Raw genomic sequence first — 24902 nt, forward strand, 5'->3', positions numbered from 1 at the left:
CTAGAAATCAGGAAAAAAAAATCATGCCGCCAGAAAGCCAGCAGCAGCTCCAGCACTCACCCACTTTCCTGGGCTTCCGCTCTGCAGTTTTACCTCCGCCCTCTGGGTGGCATTGTAACTCTGTAGTGAGATCACCAACAGCGATCTCACCAGAGGACAGGAAGGAGAACGGCTACCGACATCTGGATCCCCCAAGAGGTGAGTAAAAGCGTGTGCTGTACTCTGCATTGAGCTGATGGCGGCTAGCTCGAGCTACAATTGTGATTACCGACGGAGGTTAAGGAGGCCATACATCTAGCAATTTGGCGGCTGATCCACCATCTGATTTGATTATTATTAAATGAAATTTAATAATAAAAAAGTTGGTGCCGTCACATGCTTGCCCAATTGACCAATTTCAGCCTGAAGTTGGTCAAATGTATCATTCAAACATGCTGGGAAATCTCAGGCCAATGCGGTCAATGGGGACCGCAGCGGTAATGGCGTGCAGTATCTGGACGATCGACGGAACCCCCAGTGCATTTATTCTTTACAGGTGAGGAGCGGAAGATGGATGGACACCACGGCAGACAGTGGACAGGTAAAGTATAAAGAAACAGGCAGGGGGGCAGATTTACATTGGGGGGAGGTTGGTGGATGCGGCATCACGATGCTGATTCACAAGGGATTTCCTGCTAAATTTGATGGGTATCAACCTGTAGTATATGAGCAGCCAACAGATCTCTCTGATCAGTTTGAATCTGCCCATACTTTACTAGATACATGATATGGGCATCTCAAAGATTAGTGTTTAAAAAAAACCAAAAAAAAAAACCCGTAACGAGTGGGATATGGAGGCTGCCAAATTATTTTCTTTTAAGCAATACCAGTTGCCTGGCTATCCTGCTGATCCTCTGCCTCTTAAAGAGAATCTGTATTGTTAAAATCGCACAAAAGTAAACATACCAGTGCGTTAGGGGACATCTCCTATTACCCTCTGTCACAATTTCGCTGCTCCTCGCCGCATTAAAAGTGGTTAAAAACAGTTTTAAAAAGTTTGTTTATAAACAAACAAAATGGCCACCAAAACAGGAAGTAGGTTGATGTACAGTATGTCCACACATAGAAAATACATCCATACACAAGCAGGCTGTATACAGCCTTCCTTTTGTATCTCAAGAGATCATTATACACAGGCAGTGTGCAGAGAGGGGCCAGGAGGGGGGAGATGCATCACAGAACCACAACACTGAATAACTTGGCAGCCTTCCAGACACAGGCTGACAAGTCTGACAAGAGAGAGATAAGTTGATTTTTTACAGAGATGGTGATAGTAGAACGTGCTGCAGTAAGCCAGAACACATTAGAATAGCTTTTGGAACTTGTAGGATGATAAAAAACAGGATGCAATTTTTGTTACGGAGTCTCTTTAAAGAGAACACGAGGTGGGTATTTGAAATCTTAAGAGACCGCAGAAGCGTGTCCTGTGCATAATGATATGCTTTTGGGTCTCGCTAATGCTGCCTCAAGTCGTCCCCCCCCCCCTCCCTTCCCCTGGGGTCTGCTGTGCCCCCCCTGTAAAAATTGCCTGGTTAGCGACAGTCTCTTTGTCGCTAGCCGTCTATTTACCTTCTGTATGTCATTCAATGTGCTCTCCCCCGCCTCTGTCCCCGCCACTGCCCGCCTCCTGTGAGCTTCCTTCAATCGGAAGCTAAGCCCCGACCTGGGAGGTACTTCCTGGGTCGTGGCTTACCTTCCAATTGGAGGAAGCTCACAGGTGGTGGGGACAGAGGCGGGGGAGAGCGCATTGAATGACATACAGATGATGAATAGACGGCTAGCGACAAGGAGACTACTAGCCGGGCGCTTTTTACAGGGAGGCACAGGAGACCGGGGGGGGGGGGGGGGGGGGTGAACGACTAGAGGCGGCAGCAACCATACCCAGAAGCATGTCATTATGCACAGGACACGCTTCTGTGGTGGGAGGGAGAAACGGCCTATACAGGCTGAGAAAAAAAAAATAACAGCCACAGCGATCGGACACCTCCGGCGGCATGTCCCCTAAGGGACAAAAAAAGGAGGTGAGTTCGATTGCTGAGCTCCATAGCTGGGCTGTGCAGGAGGCTGAAAAGCCTGCCCAGCCCAGTGCACCAACAAAGAGCCTGGTCGGTAGGGGGGTTTCACACTGCGGTCCTCAAGTGGTTAAAGGGAAATAAATATGGCAGCCTCCATATCCCCTTTGTTACACTTGTCCTTTAAATCTGTTCTAGCACTCTGCATCATTATATTGATCTCACTGCTGCTAACTTTGTAGCGCCTGATGCAGGACAAAGCAATAGAGAGCTATTTCCTCTCCCCGATTTTACGTTCTGAAATTTATACAGGTGGTGACATCTTTAATGCTGGCAGATATGGTTGGTTCCCTTAGTTTATGCCTGAAGCTGGAGTTCAGTATGAGATAGTTGTCATTTTCTGATCCTATGGGCTTGATTCACAAAGCGGTGCAAACTGTTAGCACGCTGGTGAAAAACCCTTTATCATGCCTAAACTCAGTTTAGGTGTGATAAAAACAAACTCGCGCAAAGTTTGGTGCACATAAAGTTTTGCGCGCATAAAGTTAAATAAACCCTATGCAACTTTCTGCGCGCACCGGACTTTGCGTGCGTAAAACTTTGCGCGCAAATTTTATTCCTGAAACAGGTGCTAACCTACTAGTGCAAAGGTTATCACACCTAAACTACTTTAGGCGTGCTAAGTAGGTTAGCACCGCTTTGTGACTCAAGCCCTATAACTGTGTTGCTGGTAGCTGTAACCAACACTGGACATCAGATCTATACATGCAGGTTGAATCTGGGAGATGCTGAATATGACTCTTCTCATGGCTACATGTTCCCAGCATAAGACTTTTTTTTTTTATTCCTTGGTATTCAGCCATGTGTTTACCGCCCGTCACCGTATTTAGTCTTGTCAGAAGTGGCATTGCATTGGCCACAGTAATTATTTGGTTTAGGGCAATGTGGAATATTCATGGTGTCACAGTTGCTCTTTATCAATAATCACAATTAAACAAAATGCCTGCAAGTGGTTTACTGACACTTTGATGTGCATCAAATGGACAGATTGTTTCCGTGGTAGATTGCAATCATCAGTGCATGAAGAGGGGGAACTGACCTGCTTGTTACTGGAATTGGTTTGGATTCAAGTATCAGTAGTGCTATGCTATGTGGCCTTTTCAGTGCATACATTTCTCTTAATGACATTTGTCTCTTTTTCTATGTTTTGTTTTGTTTTAGCGTCCCATATGAAAATGCTTATGTTGAAGAGTTCAGACAAATGGAAGATGAGGAACTGCAGATGTTTGATAATGCTAGCAGCCATCATCCAGGTATATATTTATATTTTGATTGTTTTTTGTTGTGTGTTTTCTTTTGTTGTTTTTTTTTTTTTTTACTGTGGCCCGGTAAGCTACTTTGTCATTTAGGGCTGGTGCACACCAGAGCGGTTCTGCAGCGTTTTTTAAAACGCTTGCAGGGGGAAAACCGCTTGGCTAATGAAAGTGAATGGGACTGTGCACACCAAAGCAGATCGTTTTTTTTCCCAAACGCAAACTCAGGGGCTTTAGCATTTTTTAGATTTTTGAGGTGTTTCTGCCTCAAGGTTAAGTACAGGAAAAACGCACAACGCTCTGAAAAACGCCAGATCAGGCGTTTTTTGTTACAGTAGCTGTTCAGTAACAGCTTTACTGTAACAATATTTGAAATCTGCTACACAAAAACGCTCCAAAAACGCTAGGCATGTTTAGAAAACCTCTCTAAACATGCCTAGGAATCGCTTTGAAATCTGCTTCAAAAACTTCTAGCGTTTTGCAGATCTGCTAGAGGTTATTGGTGTGCACTGGGCCTTACATTCTAATGTTTTAGCAGATTGGCCTCGATTCCTAAAAAGCAGTGTTATAAAAAAAAATTTGTCAGGAAAATACCGCACTCAGTATTTTCCCGGTCTGTGTGCTAATTCATAAAGGTTTTCCCAGCTGCCGTTGAAGGTCGGTAAATTACCGCAGCCCTTTGAGCGGTAGAGTAGAGCAGTGTGGCGATATCGCTCTTTTGCCCTGCACAGATGACTCACACAGATGACTCACACAGACTTTCCCTGCCTGCACAGATGACTCGCACAGACTTTCCCTGCCTGCAAAGATGACTCGCACAGACGACTCACAGACTTTCCCTGCCTGCACAGATGACTGGAACAGACGACTCACAGACTTTCTCTGCATGCACAGATGACTCGCACAGACGACTCACAGACTTTCTCTGCATGCACAGATGACTGGCACAGACGACTCACAGACTTTCTCTGCATGCACAGATGACTGGCACAGATGGCTCTCTGCACAGATTACTCACGCAGACTTCCGCTCCCTGCACTTTGCATTGTTAACACCTCACCAGAGGTGTCGGTAACTATAGTCAGGCTTACCGCTTGTTGAAGGCTTTATGAATTGACATTTTCTGACAATTTACTGACATGTGTTGGAGGTAACTACAGCCAAGTCGGTAATTTATCTCCCTGGTCGGTAATGTCAGCTTTTCATGCAGTAACAGCCTTTATGAATTGACACATTGCTAAGTGCTCGGGAAAGTCTGCTGTTTTCAGCATTACCGCATGAGGTAATGCCTTATGATTTGAGGCCTTTGTCTCTAAACATTGTTCTTAGAAAAAGAAAATGCATCTATTTACTTGCATCAACTTCTATAAAAAAAAATGATTTAACTTACCTGGAGCTTCTTGCAGCCCTCTGGAGTCGTCCTTGCTGGCTACTGCGCATGCACAGCCCGAGTTGTGCGCACCCTGATTGCGCTCCCACTGCCGGGAGCATTCTGTGCATGTCCAGTATGCTAAAATTGCTGTTGAGTGCTTCCAGCAGTGGGAGTGGGATCAGGGTGCGCGCTGCTCGGGAGCTGCGCATGTACAGTGGCCAGCGACTTGTGGCGTGGTCTGTGGGCTCCCTGGCTGTTCTGTTTTTCAATAGTCACCTCCGGTAGTTCAGCCAGTCACACTCTTCTGCACATGAATGTCCCCGTCACACTCTCGTCCGCTGGAGCGCATAGCTGGCCCATGCGTGTGCAGAATGGGATGACTACCAAAATCATCTGAGGTGACCATGGGACAACAGAGCGGCCGAGGAGGACGGTAATTCAGCCGAAGTACCACATGGGGATGGTGGAAGCCCCAGGTTAGTGTGAATACTGCAGTATCTAACATCTGAGGTGCACTTGATGAACCTCGGGTACACTTGATAAGAAAATGAACCTGAAACTCTTAATGTTGCGTTTTTAACAAACCTGAAGTTAAAAATAAAAAAAATAAAATACAAATTTGTATTTATAGTTCTAATACTAAATTGTTTTGGGTTTAAAGCTTAAAAATCTAGATTTAAAGTGTACCTGCAGGGAGAAAATATCCCAGTTTAGATACTTACCTTGTTAGAGGAAATCAAGAGGCTTCCCTGTCCACCTCCACCTCACCAGTCCAGCACTGGGACCCCTTGAACTTTATCAATATGGGCTTGTCGACGGAGTATGGCTAAATACGCAGCTTGAGCGCGCACAGTGGCACAAAGGCGATTGGGTCTGGCTTTTTCCATGGCGGTCTGGAGGAGGCTATGGGAAGCCTTCTCCAGAGGCTTCCCTCTACCAATTAGTCACTGGTTTACTTTAACGTTTTGACTGTTTCAGGTACATGACAGCAGATTTTTAATGTTTAGCTACCATAAACACAAACCTTGAACGATTGACCTTTTTATCAGTTTCTTATGACGGACTACTTTGCTGCCTAGTATGCACCAGGTCACAACTCCTAAGATTTGCCCCACTAGTGGCAAGAAAGAACAGGTGATGCTGCAGTGTGGAACTGGATCGAAAGATGGGTAGCAGTGGCTTGGTCGAAGACTGTCTAGAGCAGGGATGTCAATCGGGTATTCGAGGGCCGAGGTCCTCACACATTTTTGATACAGCTCAAATTAATTGAAGGGTCTGAATCAGGAAAGGTGTTGTCCATCAGGTAGAACACATTCCTCACTTTCTCAGTCCATCCTAAACACTGGCATGGATCTGGCCCTCCAGGCCTGGAGTTCGACACCTGCGGTCTAGAGCAAAGCATGTGGAAGGCAGGTGTAAAAGAGAAGCAATCAGCGGTCAGGACAGGCAGCCAGAAGACATGGTCGGGGTCCGAAGTCAAGGTCCGGGCAAGTGAGTAACCACTAAAATTTTTGGGCTGAGGTTAGGGCATGGAAGAACAATCAATTAAGAAAATCATATCGGAGTAAGGTCAGATAATGGGTAGACAGTCTGGAGCACGTTGGGCTAGAGACGAAGGCAGCACCAGGTAAGGCAAAAACCCTAAGCTCAGGGAGGCTTGGCTATGGGTAGAGAGTGACAATGGCACACCAAACTGCACAGTGATGTACCATGCATTTGACTACTGGCACCTTCTGTAGTAAACCATGTGCAACAACAGCAGTTTGTTACTGCAAAGCTATGGTGCTATGAGTTGACATGCCTCAGTGTGACCAGGAAAGTTTTAGGTGTGACTTTTCCTCCCAATGAGACTACATTTCTTTGTATGCAGCAGGGGTGTAGGGCACTGGGGATAAAGAATCTAAGATTTATACAGCAGTAGAACTGCCACTTTGTGGCCTCTAGCTGCCTTGCATTTTTGACTTGGTGCAGTCTTATGTCTCTATCCCCCTTCCCAGATAAAATTTGTTTCTGAAATCATTAGTGAATGGCCTCTGGATACTCAGAGGCTTTCAAGTACCTTTCACAGCCCCCAAATCCAGGGCAAGGACCCTCTAAAACTATCGTAAAGAGCTTGTCAAATCGTTTTTTTGTGGATGTGTTCCTGCTGTGCATGGACTAGGCATGTACAAAAAGGTCCATTCATGCCCTGCAGAATTAAGCCACCCATGTACAAAGGAAAATACCCAGTTGGGATGTGCTTGTACAAGGCTGAGAGCTCAGGCACATGAAGAAGAGGGTCCTGTGCAGGAGCGGGGGGCTTGAAGAGGATCCTGGAAGCCTCTGCACCATCCAGATGTTTCCCACTACAAAGGTAAGACTCTAAGGCCCGGTTCACATTACAAAAATGAGCCAAACTGATAAGGGAAGTGGATCCGGATGGCTCTGTGTGCACACTAGCAAACGCATAGGGAAAATGGACCTGATCATCGATCAGATCAGTTTTCACTCCATTTGCCGTTAAATACATACCTAAAGCTCTATTGAAGTCAGCGGTAGAGCCTTCCTCTTCTTCCGCTGTGAGTACACATCGCGTCATGTAGTCATATGATGCGGAAGAGCACTGAAGCCTCTACCGCAGGCTTTTCAACAGACCTTAGGTATGTATTTAGGTCCGGTTCACCCTCGCTCACCCATCCGTCTCATCCCTCGTTTTCGTTGCTCCCACCTCTGAATCCCTGCCATGTCCCGTCGCAGCTCACTTGCTCTGCCTCTCTCTATGACGGCAGAGTCATGTGAGCCGGTCAAGAGCCGATTTCATTGGCTACTGGCCATGCCTATCAATGTAAGAAACTCCCATAGGCTTACATTGATAGACACGGTCAGGAGCCAATGAAAGCGGCTCACATGACTGGTATCATAGAGATGGCAGAGTGGATATCCTGAGGATCCCAGCGTGCGGTGGTGATGGCGGTTGTGGAGGGTATATGCGGTGATTCGTCGGAATTCTGCCGTTTCTATACCCAGCGGTCTCTGGTCCTTAAAGGACGGCAGAGACCGCTGGTACTTAAGTAGTTAAGGTCCGCAAAAAAACGCAGATGTGAACCGGGCCTAACTTTACTACCTCCCTCTCCCCAAAAATCACGTTTGCTTCTGATTTTGGAATTCTCAAAAGCATATTAAACCATTTCACCTCGAAGGGTTTTTTAAAAATAATGAAAATGTATTTCATTTTTCTATGGGAAGGTGTATAATAGGGTATTTGGATGTGGTTTTACTTTTTGGCCACGAGATGGAGATACAGAGTTAGTGTGCTCTAAAAATAGAAACAGAACCAAGTGTTTGTATTTGTTTATATTTGTGTAAATACAGGGAGGTAGATACTCGTTCTGGGGGAGGGGAAAAGGCCTGCCATTCTGGGGAAAGTGGGGCACCTCTAGTCGCGGAAAGGCCTGGTTTATGTTTATTCAACTGGCTTATTTACTTTGATGGGCAGATACGGGCGAAACTGGAAAAATTTGAATATCGTGCAAAAGTCCATTTATTTCAGTAATTCCTCTTAAAAGGCGAAACTATTATATGAAATAGGAACCCTTTGCAAGTGTTTTGGGTTAATTAGCTGATTAGAGTCTTGATACTTTGAGCTGAGAATATTGAACATTTTCACACTATTCTAATGGTCTGAGATTTTAATTTTGGGGTTCTAATAAGCTGCAAGCCACAGTCATCAATCATTATAACAAAGGCTTGAAATATCTCACTTTGTATGTAATGAACTTATTTCATATTCTAGTTTCACCTTTTTAGTTGAATTGCTGAAAAAAAAAAAGACTTTTGCCACAATATTTTAATTGTTCAAGTTTCACCTGTATGTTAGGTGTCATATTCTCCTTTTGTTTAATAGAAAGTTAGAGACCTGAAAACCATAAAGGAGAAAATGCAAAAATGAATCTAGGAACATTAGCATTATTTGTAATGTTAGGAAGCCTGAAAATAAGAAACCACTGGTTTCGTTTGGAAAAACTTCTCTCAGAAGAGACTCAGAGATGACGACTCTTGATGAAATTTATCATGGCATGTAGCAAGACAGATATACAGAACTCCTTTACAGCTGGGCTCCAGGCGCAGTAAAAATTCCTTCAGCATATACCGTATTCCCATATATAAAGTGTATGTTTGTCAAAGCTTGTGATCCAGAAGCAAAGAAGCTAGAGACAGCTTTTTCCTGGGTTCCTCCTGCCTTATGTTCTGCAAGTGACTCGGCCTAACAGCTCACATTTCTGGTCACTGAAGAAGCTGGGAGGAGAGGAAGACATGTAAAAAACAATTTTTTTTTGTTCCCATCAGAAAGGGAAACTTGAAGATACTTCTCAATGAAACAGGTGGAAAGCCCAGAAGTGCGAAAGAAGTCAGTAGTTTTCCAGTCCAAGTTATACATTTGTTAGGGAACCAAAGACTGAATAAAACACGGGCTCTAAACACAATAACATATGTGAATTAACTGCGATCTATATTACTCTTCTCCCATCATCAAGATTCTGAACTACCAAGCCTTTTGCAGGGCTGTGGAGTCGGAGTCGTGGAGTCGGGCAATTTTGGGTGCCTGGAGTCGGAGTCGGGAAAAAATGCACCGACTCCGACTCCTAATGAATTTGAAACTGTAATTAAAATAGAAAATATGATAAAATGTTCTATTTCTCAGATAATAGTCATTAAAAAAAATGTATATATACAGTAATAGCTATGCTTAGTCCACAAAAATAAAACAAACCAATCAAAATTAGTTACTTGTGCTGCTTCAATAAAGCAGTCCCCGTATTTTTAAGGTCAGATATACATATCTGATTGTGACTGTATATATGATGTGTACACAGGAATCTCTTATATATACTAAATAACATCTATGCTGTAAGAATAAAGCCTGATATGTAGCTCTGTCACTAATAGAGATGGTCAACGAGATGGAAATAATTCTGCATTGATGCTGATTTATGCAAATTTATGCACTCCCTTTGCTGATGAAATCAAATAATTTGATGTGTTATTAAAATTTGGTTTGGTGACTACAAATTAAAGGGTAACTGAGACGGATGAAAAGTAAAGTTTTATACATACCTGGGGCTTCCTCCAGCCCCCTTCAGGCTAATCAGTGCCTCGCTGTCCTCCACCACCCGGATCTTCTGCTATGAGTCCTGGTAATTCAGCCAGTCAGCGCTGTCCGGCCGCATGCCGCTCCCACAGCCAGGAGCATTCTGCACCTGCGCAATAGTGCTGCACAGGTGTAGTATGCTCCTGGCGGCGGAGTGTGTGCATGCGCACTACGCCTGACTGGCTCAAGTACCTGGACTCATAGCAGAAGATCCAGGTGGTGGAGGAGGACAACGAGGGACTGATTATCCTGAAGGCAGCTGGAGGAAGCCCCAGGTATGTATAAAACTTTAATTTCATCTGTCTCAGGTTTACTTTGTTACACAGTAGTACTATACTCTACATATGCACTCCCCACAGAGCTACAGGGAATCCACTGAGAATGCTGTGCACATTGAACACAGAGGTGTTGTCTGTTTACAATCTCCTCATTCCCCTGCAGAGTACCTGCACGTCATTCTTACATGTACCCACACTTACATTGCCTAGGGCCTGATAGATGTTCTTTGTTCCGGTTTGTACCTTTTACAAGTACTCTTACCAAGGACTAGTTTTAGTCTAAAGGGAATAAATATAGTAGTCTACATATCCTTCTCACTTCAGTTGTCTTGTAAAATTCCTAAGCGTTGGCAGTTAAGAGACGAATTTCATGTTACATACTTTTAATCAACAAAATTGTAATATGCAAATTAGAGGAGTCGGAGTCTGAGTCGGTGGGATCCTAAACTGAGGAGTCGGAGTCGGTGGATTTTTGGACCAACTCCACAGCCCTGGCCTTTTGCACTCAACAGGTTAAGGTGCAAGAAATTTCAAATCTTCTTTCTCGAGGCCTAGTACAAGTTCTGCAGGAAAAATCTGTTTTCTACCCCACGGTTTTTCTGATTCCAGAACACAACTATATTTTAAAGAGAATCTGTACAATAAAATCGAGTCACTGTGATCTCCTGGATCCCTCCTTGCCATTTCCGCTGCTCCCTGCTGGTTTCCTGGATTTCAATCGCCAGTTTTAGGCAGTGTTTACAAACAAAAAACATGGATATATATATATATATATATATATATATATATATATATATATATATATATATAATTATCATGTTACAGTATACTACACGTTTTTATTACATAGTGAACTCCAGACAGGGATTCTCAGTTTCTCAGCATGGGAAGCTCCCTTCCCCCTCAGACAAGCTGAAATTGAGAGCAGAGAGCTGTCTGTGACTAATAAACAAAGCACACACACACAGCCTGCATGGGGCATGGAGGGGCGTGCATAACTTCTCCCTATCACAGCAGAGACAGTGCATTCCTCTCTGGCTCGACAAGGCTTGACAAAGAAAAGATGTTTAGATATATTACAGAGACAGTGCAACTAGAAAAGGCTGCAGTAAGCCAGACCACATTAGAACAGGTATTGGAACTTATAGGATAGAAGAAATAAGGCTGAAAATGTTGTTAGTCTCTTTAACCACTTCCCGACCGCCTAACGCACAGGGGCGGCCGGGAAGTGGAGCCCGCAAGGACCAGCTCACCCACAGAGGTGGTGGTCCTTGTAAGGGCATGGGCGGAGCGATCGCGTCATCCGTGGCGCGATCCTCCGCCCGGGATCGATACTCCGGCATTTTGTCTCCACTCGCCGGCCACTTAGCAGCGCCGGCGAGCGGAGGAATCCGCGCATACAGCCAATTAGGGAGTATAAGGCACTTTGTTAGGTAAACAAAGTACCTTATACGTGCTTCCTCCTCGCCTCGTGGTCTCATTGTTGCAGAGACCACCAGCGAGGCGGAAGCATATTGTAAGTTATACAGCACATTGGTTTTTTTTTTACCTAGCCCCCCTGATCTCCCACCCCAGGCCTCATACCCCCCTGATCACCCCAGCAAACCCCTGCCCAGCACCCTTGCACCCCTTTAAAATCCCCCCCCCACCTATCACTAACTAGCGACGCTATCCCCTGCGTTAGCTCCCTAACTGCCTCCTAGTCACCCCTGATCCCCCCCCCCCCTACCTTTAGATCACCCCCACACCCCATCCCAGACTACCCCCCTGTATACTGTATACAACTGTATACAGCTACCTTACCCCCTGATCCCCCTCTGATCACCTGTCTATCACCTGTCTATCACCTGTCCATCACCCCTCAGCACCCCCACCCATCAGAGCAGACCCTAACTGCCCCGCGGGGGTAACCGATCACCTGCCCAGGCCCTCGATTGCCCTCATACCCCCCTTCTGATTACATCCCCTGCTCTTTGTTTACATCTGTCCTCCCCAGCAATCACTAACTGATCTTTGATCAGTAACCCCCTGTGTCTGCCTCTCATCAGATCAAGACTCAGTCTGCCCCGTGCGGGCTCCTGATCAACCCCCCACCCCCTCAAATCGCCCTCAGACCCCCCCCCCCCCTAATCACCGTCCAAGTGCATTGTATTTGACTGTGCTGTGATTGTATCGATTGTGCTGCGCTTGTATTCGATTGTGCTGCGATTGTATTTGATTGTCCCGTGATCTGCTTCGATTGTCCCGTGATTGTTTGATTGCCTCTGAGACCCTACTTCCCAACAACCCCCACCACCCATCACCTTCCGAGTGCATCAGATTTGATTGTGCTGTGATTGGATTCGATTGTGCTGGAATTGTATTTGATTGTCCCGTGATTGTTTGATTGCCTGAGACCACACTTCCCGCCACACCCAACCCCCCCCCCCCCCCATCACCTTCCGAGTGCATCAGATTTGATTGTGCTGTGATTGGATTCGATTGTGCTGTAATTGTATTTGATTGTCCTGTGATCGGCTTCGATTGCCCCATGATTGTTTGATTGCCTGAGACCCCACTTCCCGCCACACCCAACCCCACCCTCCCCCCCACCACACCCAACCCCACCCTCCCCCCCACCACACCCAACCACCACCTTCCGAGTGCATCAGATTTGCTTGTGCTGTGATTGGAGTCGATTGTGCTGTAATTGTATTTGATTGTCCCGTGATTGTTTGATTGCCTCTGAGACCCCACGTCCCACCAACCCCAATACCTCTCAAATACTCCCTTTTTGCTAGGTAGGTGCTCTCTTTTTCTGGGTAGTCTCGGAGGAAAACCCCATAAATTTAGCAGTCCACAATGGCAAGAAGGGGGCTTTCCGATGACGAGGTATACAGGTATATGGACCAGTCGGATGAGTTCTTTTGGGAAGAATCATCCGTCTAATCATCCGGGTCCGAATTTGAACCTGTGGAAACCAGTGGTTCCTTGACCGAAAGTGATGACGAGGCTTTGGTCCCGGCTAGAGCCAGGCGCACCAGACCCCATGTCGTTAGACCGCAGGTGGCGCAGGATCCGCCTCAAGGGCAGCAGGGTGGTGCTAGCGCTGATGATAGTTTTCTTGGTGAGGCAGGCACCAGCAGCGCAGCATCTCCTGGACTTGGTACCAGTACTTCTGTAGACCCTGGTGAAGTGGTGAGCACCAGCATGGAAGTTGAAACTGGTACGGTGGCAAGTGCAGTAGTACCCCCGTCGCAGCCACCAAGAAGAAGACGGGCCTGTAGAACCCATAGACTCCCAGAGGTGCAGGCACATCCAGATTGGCAATCCCCTGATTCCGCCGCACCCGTAGTGCCCCCTTTCACCGCCCAGTCTGGAGTCCAGGTGGCGACAGCTCATCTAGGAACAGTTCTAGACTTTTTGCAGCTGTTCATCACCCAGGTTCTCTTGGACTTAATTGTGGTTGAGACCAACCGTAAAGCCACACAATTCATCACCGAGCACCCGGAGAGCATCTATGCCCAGCCTTTCCGGTGGAAACCAGTCCAAGTTTCCGACATTAAAATCTTTTTGGCCCTTATCCTTCACTTGGGACTAATGAAACAGAATGTATTGCGGTCGTATTGGTCTACGAACCCAGTACATCATGTTCCCTTGTACCCTGCTGCCATGTCCAGGACACGATTTGAGTCCATCCTGCGCTTCCTGCACTTCAACGACGACGAAACCTGTCATGAAAAGGGCCACCCTGCTTATGACCGGCTCCACAAAATTCGGCCCCTCATAGACCACCTGTCATCAACATTTGCAGATGCTTATATCCCTGAACAGCACATCTGCGTAGACAAGTCCCTCTTACGCTTTACCGGGCGCCTTGGCATCAAACAGTACATCCCAAGCAAGCGCGCCCGGTATGGGGTGAAACTGTATAAGCTCTGTGAAAGGGCCACAGGCTATACATGTCGTTTTAGGGTTTATGAGGGAAAAGACTCAAAATTGGAGCCGGTCGGATGCCCTGACTACCTGGGGAGCAGTGGAAAGGTTGTATGGGACTTGGTGTCACCCTTGTTCCAGAAGGGGTACCATCTTTTTGTGGACAATTATTACACAAGTGTGGCCCTCTTTCAGCACTTAAAGTTAGAAGGAATCCGATGCTGTGGCACTGCGCGGCCTAGTCGCCAGGGCTTCCCCCAACGGCTTGTTACCACCAGACTTGAACGGGGGCCGCCTTGCGTACTGAAGACCTGCTCGCGGTGAAATGGAGGGACAAGAGGGACGTTTACTTTCTGTCCACCATTCACACAGACGCGACAGTCCAAATTCAACGGGCAACTAAGGTCATTGAAAAGCCCCTTGTCGTCCACGAATATAATGTCAACATGGGAGGGGTGGACTTCAATGACCAGAGGTTAGCGCCCTATTTAATTACCCGGAAAACAAGACGCTGGTATAAGAAAGTGTCTTTTTATCTGATTCAATTGGCAGTTTATAACAGCTTTGTTCTCTACAGTAAGGCTGGGAGAACTAGATCTTTCCTCCAATTTCAGGAACAGATCATTCTGGACATCCTGTATCCAGGAGGTGCCAGGCCCCCCCCATGCAACTAGCCGACTGCATGGAAGGCATTACGCCTATCAGCTTCCGTGTGCCCCAGGTCAACGCATCCGAAGAAAACGTTGCCGTGTCTGCAGCAGGGCTGGAACAAGGACTGACACCGTTTATTATTGTCCCCGCTGTCCTGACCAGCCTGGCCTATGCGTAGGGCAGTGTTTGGAGAGGTACCACGAGCAGGTACACTATTAGAACCTAGGGAACTCCAGATACAGGAGTAGGCACACACTCAGTGGTCTTTCGCACATTGTTGCAGGGAGAGGAGAGGTAAGCTTGAAAACCAAACGGGTAAGCATAAAAGTTGGAAGAAGGATCGGTTTCCATGCTCGATATTGCTGATCTGTCCTGGGTTGGCGATATAAGACGGCATGTTTGAATTTCCCTTGAGTGTGGACACCCCCGGTTTATATGTGATTTACTTTGGGCCTATGATGCTTTAATGCCACACAGAGTCATCTCTATTGGCAGGCATATTGCTGTATCCTACAGGCATAATGCTGTATACTAAAGTTCACATAAGTTGGTGGCTCACCCTGAGTGCAGGGTGGCACGGGGTGTCTCTCTCCTGAGGTTATCACTGCCATTGATGTGGAGGAAGATCTGCCATTGATGGGGAGCAAGGTATGTTTGCCGTTCATTTTTCCTTTCAGCCCAGAGTGCATTACCCGTATACCCAATATAAGGAGTATAGCAGAAACTCCTAATACTGGCCATACATGTAATGATTGCAAAGACCCTAAAATGCCAGGACAGACTTCACAAATGACCCCATTTTGGAAAGAGGACACCCTAAAGTATTATGTGAGGTGCACCGTGAGTTCATAAGATTTTAGTTTTTGTCACAAGTTAGCAGAATTTTTTTTTTATTTTTTTAACAAAGTGTCATTTTCCGTTTACTTGTGACAAAAAATAAAATTTTCAATGACCTCACCATTACCCTCATGGAATACCTTGTTGTGTATTCTTTCCAAAATGGGGTCATTTGTGGGGTTTAACTGTCCTGGCAAGTGGGCGGGGTGCTAAATTTTGAGCACCCCTGTAAAGCCTAAAGGGACTCATTGGACTTTGGGCCCCTTAGCGTACTTGGGGTGTAAAAAAGTGCTACACATGTGGTATCGCCGTACTCGGGAGAAGTAGTATAATGTGTTTTGGGGTGTATTTTTACACATACCTATGCTGGGTGGGAGAAATACCTCTGTAAATGACAATCTTTTTTGATTTTTTTACACACAATTGTCCATTTACAGAGTTATTTCTCCCACCCAGCATGGGTATGTGTAAAAATACACCCCAAAACACATTGTACTACTTCTCCCGAGTACGGCGATACCACATGTGTGGCACTTTTTTGCACCCTTACTGTGCTAAAGGGCCCAAAGTCCAATGAGTACCTTTAGGATTTCACAGGTCATTTTGCGGAATTTGATTTCCAGACTACTCCTCACGATTTAGGGCCCCTAAAATGCCAGGGCAGTATAGGAACCCCACAAATGACCCCATTTTAGAAAGAAGACACCCCAAGGTATTCAGTTAGGAGTATGGTGCGTTCATAGATTTTATTTTTTTGTCACAAGTTAGCGGAAATTGATTTTAATTGTTTTTTTCACAGTGTCATGTTCCGCTAACTTGTGACAAAAAATAAAATCTTCTATGAACTCACCATAATACCTTGGGGTGTCTTCTTTCTAAAATGGGGTCTTGTGGGGTTCCTATACTGTCCTGGCATTTTAGGGGCCCTAAACCGTGAGGAGTAGTCTGGAAATCAAATTCCGCAAAATGACCTGTGAAATCCTAAAGGTACTCATTGGACTTTGGGCCCTTTAGCGCAGTTAGGGTGCAAAAAAGTGCCACACATGTGGTATCGCCGTACTCGGGAGAAGTAGTACAATGTGTTTTGGGGTGTATTTTTACACATACCCATGCTGGGTGGGAGAAATAACTCTGTAAATGGACAATTGTGTGTAAAAAAAAAATTAACAAATTGTCATTTACAGAGATATTTCTCCCACCCAGCATGGGTATGTGTAAAAATACACCCCAAAACACATTATACTACTTCTACTGAGTACGGCAATACCACATGTGTGGCACTTTTTTGCAGCCTAAGTGCGCTAAGGGGTCCAAAGTCCAATGAGCACCTTTAGGCTTTACAGGGGTGCTTACAATTTAGCACCCCCCAAAATGTCAGGACAGTAAACACACCCTACAAATGACCCCATTTTAGAAAGTAGACACTTCAAGATATTCAGAGAGGGGCATGATGAGTAGAGATGTGGCGAACGGTTCCCGAACCGTTCGCCGGCGAACATCTCTAAATCCATGGGCCTATTACTACTTCCGGGTCGCAATGACCCGGAGTAGTACGCCTGCGCTGCCCGGCGGAGCGCGTCCTAGATCGCGCTCCCGTTGCCGGGCACTCTCTGCGCATGTGCGTGACGTCATGAGTGACGTCACGCTCATGCGCAGAGTGCCCGGCAACAGGAGCGCGATCTAGGACGCGCTCCGCCGGGCAGTGCAGGCGTACTACTCCGGGTCATTGCGACCCGGAAGTAGTAAGAGGCCCAGAGAGGTTCGCCAGGCGAACTGTTCGGCCCAACACTAATGGTGAGTCCGTGGCAGATTTAATTTTTTTTTTGTCGCAAGTTAGAAGAAATGGAAACTTTTTTTTTTGTCACAAAGTGTCATTTTCCGCTTACTTGTGACAAAAAATAATATTTTCTATGAACTCACTATGCCTCTCAGTGAATACTTTGGGATGTCATGGCAGGGGGTCAGAAAAGTCATAGATGCTTGAAAATGGGAAAATTCACTTTTTGCACCATAGTTTGTAAACGCTATAACTTTTACCCAAACCAATAAATATACACTGAATGGGTTTTTTTAAATCAAAAACATGTTTGTCCACATTTTTCGCGCTGCATGTATACAGAAATTTTACTGTAATTGAAAAATGTCAGCACAGAAAGTAAAAAAAAACATTTTTTTGCCAAAATTCATGTCTTTTTTGATGAATATAATAAAAAGTAAAAATCGCAGGAGCAATTAAATAGCACCAAAAGAAAGCTTTATTAGTGACAAGAAGAGGAGCCAAAATTCATTTAGGTGGTAGGTTGTATGAGCGAGCAATAAACCGTGAAAGCTGCAGTGGTCTGAATGGAAAAAAAGTGGCTGGTCCTTAAGGGGTGTAAAGCCCACGGTCCTCAAGTGGTTAAGTTAATAATTTAAATTTTAGCCACTGAATCAAAATATTTGAGAAGTTCATAGTTGAGTTGATAAAATCTATGATTGTCAACTTCAGCCCACAAGTTGTTTCATTTCAGTGCTCCTCCCATTTTTAAAATAAAATTCTTTTATTCCCTATTCAAGGGCATTAAAATGGAAAAAAAAAATGAAAAAATACTTTTTCCATTTCCCTCTACTGTAGTTTTAAAATAAATAAACAAACCATGCTACTGTACATAAAACCCACACATTTTATTTGCCTATTTATTTATTGTATTTATAAAGCGCCAACATATTACGCAGCGCTATTTATCCTGGTTATATCAACATTTAACCTCTTCCTGACTGCCTAATGCCGATAGGTGTAGGGAAGGTGGCAGCCCCAGGACTGCCTAACGCCGAAAGGTGACAAGTCCTGTGGCGGGGTTTTACAGGGGATCCCCGCTTGAGTGATGGAGCTCTGCTCCGTCATCAGTCTACCAGCAGTGCTTGCCGCTAGGGGACTGTTAGATGGCAAAACCGCCGTCTATTTACATTGAACAGCGCTGTGATCTACTGCAGCGATGTACTGGGGACAGCCGTGTCTCACTCAGCTGTCCCCTGGAGAGGCTCTGATCGCGATCCCCTCTCATAGGCTAATGCCTATAAGAGGGGATCGCCCTTATTGGCTTGAAATAAAGGTATATGTTGTTCTATATTGTGTTTTTCGTTTTTCTTTTGTTTTTTTTGTAACCAAACAATAATTGCAAACCCTTATTTGCAAAAATAACTGTAATATACCCTCATGGCTTACGTATTTAAAAAGCTGAGGACCAGACTTCCGGTTTCCGGCACCTGTATGAGCGGAGGTTGAAAGCAGAGCTCCGCCGAGACAGTCAGCCCTGCAAGCCACAGCTTATTGCTACAGCGCCCGCAAACCAGCAACAGTTGTCGGGCATAGTGGAGGCTACACCGCGGAATCAAAGGAGCAGGCGGAAGAAGATGGATCGCTACCTACTCCGATCCGATAGCAAGAAAGGGGAGCGCCAGGAGGATCCCAAGATGGCCGCTGCTGAGGACAGCCGAGGGGAAGGAGGATCGGCCTCTCCAACCTGGTCAAAAGGATCCCAGCAAAGATGTGAGTGGAACAGCGACGCTAACAGCGACATCGAAGCTGCAAATGAGGGGGCAGATTACAACATGGACAAACTAGCCACAGCAATAGTTAGAAAGCTAGCCCCAGAGCTACAGGCAATGATACAAGACGCTGTGACGCAGTCTATAAAAAAAACTGCAAAAGGACATTAGTATTCACACTTCACGTATCAAGCAGGCAGAGCAGCGCATCTCTAACCTAGAAGACGAAAACTTAGTCACAAACTAAAATAAATAAGTTAGAGGAGGAGAATTCTGCAATGCAGGAAAAGATACAAGACCTGGAAAACTGGTCCAGACGCAGCAACATCAGAATTGTAGGCCTCCCCGAATCTCATGCTGCATCTACACTTTCCCACCTTTGCTCTACTATAATCCCACAGCTACTCAACCTACCTAATCCATGCAAGGTGGAGAGAGCTCATAGTGGGACCCCCAAAAAACAACAAAAAAAAGAATTCCCCTCGAGTTGTTATGGTCAAGTATCTTGATTACGCCGAAAAAGAAACAATCATGCGCACCTACAAACAGCTCCAACAGCCATTATCCTATCAAGATGCAACGATTATTTAACGATTTTTCGATCGAAGTCTCTAAACAGCACCAAAAATTTAATAAAGCCTGCACACAATGTATAGAACGGAAATGGTGCTTTGCCTTACAATACCCAGCAATCCTAAGAATCACAGATCAATCTGGAGAACAGCATATCTTCAAAACAGCAGAGGAGGCAAAACAGTTCCTCCTACAGCATCTCCCAAAATCCGCTAACTATTTCCCAGCAATCACAGAGGGAGCCGAAGACCTTGCCCAAACTGACTGAAACTTACTATACAGTACGTAAATGTAATGAGAAATTATACACTTACTTTTGTACAACTATCGGCCAGGCAATGACTGGCTGTCATGTTGGCAGTTAAAAAAGAAAAAAGATGTTCTCAGCAATACAGGGAAGAAGTGAGGTCTTTTGAAATGTTAACATTTTTGTTCCCGGGGTTCATGAGTAATAATATTGTCACAATCTTATCTTGCTTTATATTCATGTACCTTGTTCTGATTTATAATGTTAAATGTTATTTCTACGATATTCTTCGCGGGAAAGGGTTAGGGGGGGAAATTCTCTACTGTCCAAGCCATCCTTCTGATAAGATAACCTATATCACCCATCGAGTTCTGATATCATTTACCATACTGCCATGTCACTTGGCGTAATTACATGGAATGTCAAGGGGCTACGATCACCTGAAAAACGATCGCAAGTTCTCAGACAGCTTAAAAGATGGCGAGCAGATGTAGCACTACTACAAGAAACACATCTGGGATCAGATCAAGCCAAATTTCTCAAAAAATGCTTGGTGGGCCTAGTCATATGCTCTCCTGCAAAACAAAGGAAAGCAGGGGTCATCACTTTAATTCACAAGAAATTAGCAAAAAAAATTGATTTTGAAACAGACACAGAGGGGAGATGTATCAGAACTCGATTCAAACAGGTATTAGACGAATACGATATCCATAATATATATGCACCCAATGACAACAACCAATTCCTGCAAAATCTTTCTCTAAAGATTACCAAATCGCTAGCAAACAAGGTCATATTGGGGGGAGACTTCAACGCGATCTCAGACATTGGGGAAGACAGAACAAAAACATCACAGGCCATCCAAATTTACAAAAAAAAGCATTACAGCTAAACCAGTTTATGGATGATCTGCACATGATGGACTCATGGCGTTCTCAAGATCCTTATGATAAACCGTATACGTTTTACTCCCCGGCACATGACGTGGTCTCGCATAGATTACATATTAATATCTCACTCACTCATCAATAGGGTAGGAAAAACTGAAATAGGGGACATGATATCAGACCACGCACCAGTGATTATTGAGATCCTGGACTCGCTTCCTAAGGGAAATTACATCCTTTGGCGCTTTCCCACGCACCTCTAAGAAGATGAAGAATTTCGTGCTTTGTTAAAACAGTGGTGGGGGGAATACACGCAAGACAACTCCAATCATCAAGGAGGCCTACATCAACTCAACACTGCCCTAATCCTTTCTGCCAATAACTTCTTGCTGCACCCCCTCCTTTTGTGTCACCAACCCCTCCCTCTAGATTGTAAGCCTTTGGCAGGGCCCTCTCCCCTTGTGTATCATACTTTGACTGTGTGCACTTTACCCAGAATTTGGAACATGTTACCACTACCACTCCAGTTTATGATCTGGCATTGTACTACTGTCTGCATTGTGTTGTGTATCGTTTTGCTATTACCTGTATTGTTGTATCTATTGTCTATTACCTGTATTGTTCTGTCACCCCTGTTATCATTGTCTGTAACCTTATTTATTGTACAGCGCTGCGTAATATGTTGGCGCTATGTAAATCTAATAATAATAATAATAATAATCATGTGCAGAACCATACCTTATTCTGGGAGGCATCTAAGCCAGTATTGAGGGGAAAGATCATATCACACGTAGCACACCAAAAAGAAAAAGCAAATATTAACCCAATGCACGGAAGCAGCCACAAGAGTAAGGGAAGCGGGGAGACAGCACCAATTAAATCCCACACATGACAACAAAATGACATGGATCAAAGCTAAAGCAGAAGTGGACAAATGGTTCAAAGAAAAAAAAAATTTATTGTTATCCTAGAGAAACTTGCAGTTTCACAAATTCGGAAACAAAATGGGAAAATTACTAAGCAACTTGGTCAAAGAGCCCAGAGATCACACAAATATACCAACACTAAAAGACACCAAGGGTAATATCATATACGAACCGCGGACAATAAACGATCGCTTCCACAAATTTTATGTAGACTTATATAAAGAAATAATAACCAACCCTGAAAAAAAGAAGATGGACCTTATACTACATGAAGCCAACCTTCCCACCCTGACGGAAGAACACCTCTTATCACTAAACTCCTCCATAACACAAGAGGAAATAATTTCCACAATTACAGCCCTAAATAATGGAAAAGCACCGGGCCCTGATGGAATGAGTGCCGACTATTACAAAATTTTAAAATCTGACATAGCTCCTAGTCTAACACTAATGCTAAATGACATACTTCAATCAGGCCAACTTCCTCAAGCCAGTAACAATGCATACATAAAAGTTTTACCCAAACCAGGCAAGGACCCCCTGGCTCCGGAATCCTACAGACCAATCTCCCTTATGAACCAAGACCTCAAAATTCTGACAAAAATTATGGCAGACAGACTTGCCCAGATAATCCCTGCTCTAGTGGGTCCCCATCATTCTGGCTTCATTAAAGGTAGATCTGCAGTGGCCAATATTAGAAAGGTACTGACAGTGCTAGATTACGCCAAATTATACCCCAAAACCAGTCAAAACTACGCCATACTATTACTAGACGCTGAAAAGGCGTTTGACAATGTAAATTGGGGTTGGCTATACTCAGTCCTTCAACAAATGAAATTCTCTGGCCCTTTCTTACAGCTAGTTTCAGCCCTTCAATCTTCCTCGACAGCCCAAATTTACACCCCTGGCTTTCTATCTCCTCGCTTCCCACTAGAAAAAGGCACTAGACAGGGATGCCCGCTCTTACCCTTATTATTTAACCTAGCTATAGAACCCTTGGCCAAAATACTAGAAAACAGAATACAGGGTATATCCATAGGATCCACCACAGTCACTCAAACTATGTTTGCAGATGACATCCTGATATTCATGGCCAATCCACATTCACAACTCCAATTAGTGTTCCAGCTACTACAGGAAATCGGCAACCTCAGTGGCTTCAAAGTAAATATGACCAAGAGTGAACTTATGATGCTGTCTCCCCGAGCTATCATCTCTCCCCATATCAAAAACACGGGAATAACCATAGCAACTAAGGTCAAATACCTTGGTATTTGGGTATCACGAGACCCGAGTATGACCTATGCCCTAAATTATACTCCTCTGTTTATAAAACTTAAGCACCAATTAAAAGGCTGGGAACATCTCCCTATCAATTTAATGGGCAGAGTAGCATTAGTTCGGTTGGAGACCTTTGGAAAATTGCTATACCCCCTACAAACAATACCGTTGCTTCTAAGACATAAAGATTTAAAAGACATGGAAAAAGCCATTTCTAATTTCCTTTGGCTAGGCAAAAAATCCTGAATTGCTCTACATAAACTAAAATTACCAAGAGAGCAAGCCGGCTTAAGGCTCCCTAACATTAGATTATATAATTTGGCATGCCTCTTTCGTCACATACGTGACTGGATTTGTAATACCCACCAGTTTTCCAACGGTCTCCTAGAACAATCTTTAGCTGATCCTTGGCGGCTCTCTTCACTGTTACATACAAAATATGGTTCACTACCCCCCAAATTCAAAATTAGCGGTATCTTACGAGACACATGGGCAACATGGAAAGAAGTCCGTAAGATATTCGGTCTCTCTACACAAATTTCTAAATGTATGCCCTTTTGGGGGCAAGCATGTCACATGAGGGTTTTGGAAGTTGGGAGGACAAGGGCTTAACGAAATTGGGTCAACTATTTAATATGCGAAATAACGCATGGAAAACATTTCAAGAGCTCAGAAATGAATACCAACTGCCAAGGCATCACTACCTGTTCTATGTGCAAGTAAAATCATATACAACGACCACCCTAAAAGACCTATCCAAAGAAATGTCCATAAATGAATTTGACTCTTTTCTGGCACCTGGAACATCACGGCTCCCTCTGTCAACTATACAAAACAATCTCCTTCGCATCACCTCCAGAACAAAAACACTGGGTCAGTTTGTAGCCTGGAAAAAAGACACCTGAGATGAGAATATAGCTATAAAGATCGCAGAAGGCAACATACTTTACAGACAACACCTTTCAAGTGAACAATGGCGGGAATTACATTTCAAGATGATCCACAGAGCCAAGTATGCATTCAACTTGAAATACAAACAACCTCCAGCACACTACACACCTCTCTGCCCAAAGTGTCGACACCCTCAGGCTGACATGTACCATTGCTTATGGACATGCGCCACCATACAAGAATATTGGAACGGAGTTCAACAATATATCAAGAAAATTACAAGGAAAGACCTACCGTTAGAACCCCAAACAATGCTCTTTCACTATATAGACGGTAAAAAAAACAACAAACACAAAGTCAAAAGACCATTTCAGAATCTCTGTCACCTTTAGCTCATATAGTTTTGGCATCAGCTAAAAAAGTAATATATAGCAAATGGATATATTCTGCCAACCCATCAATCTGGGATCTCCAACAAGAACTAGTACACTTATTCACCATGGACAGATTAGAAGCAATGGAACATAAACATAAAAAAGCGAATGCCTTTTTTCAAGAAGTGGAAATATTTCATAGAGGACACTTATAGCCCTACTGAAATACATTATAACATTATATAGTGGACCCTTTTGGTTATACGGAATGGTATGCTACAAATGACCTACTCAATACATTAGGCAGGTTAAAGTTATACAAAAACATGTATATAATCAGAAGTTGTAACGATTGTGGAACTTTCTCCGTGATCAGCACACAACGCGTGCGCTGATACGGCGGAAATCCTCTACAAGCGTAAAATTGCAGGCACCCAGCAAAAGGTGCTACGCACCCGTAGAGCGACATTCCTGTCGGCAGATGGTGCTGGGGAGTGCAGAGGAACCAATCCTCTGTACCTCCACAAATGCCAGACAGGAATTGTACGAAGCGCAGAACGCAATCGCAAGAAAAGGGATTGCGAATGAGAACGAGCAAAGGGACAGATTGTATGTGTGTGCGCCAATCTAGTCGCCACCCCGCGACCGCG

General features: G+C 44.7%; 1 protein-coding gene across 1 annotated transcript in view; it reads left to right on the forward strand.

Moving 5' to 3' along the window:
• TDRD9 (tudor domain containing 9) overlaps positions 1-24902 on the forward strand; it is a 261914-nt gene that overhangs the window by 35928 nt on the left and 201084 nt on the right. The window contains exon 2 of the mRNA XM_068254351.1: positions 3273-3364. Within this exon, the coding sequence (XP_068110452.1) occupies positions 3273-3364 (92 nt within the window). The remainder of the gene's footprint in view (positions 1-3272; positions 3365-24902) is intronic.

This window comes from Hyperolius riggenbachi, chromosome 9, assembly GCF_040937935.1.
Source record: "Hyperolius riggenbachi isolate aHypRig1 chromosome 9, aHypRig1.pri, whole genome shotgun sequence".
In the NCBI taxonomy this organism is placed as follows: domain Eukaryota; kingdom Metazoa; phylum Chordata; class Amphibia; order Anura; family Hyperoliidae; genus Hyperolius; species Hyperolius riggenbachi.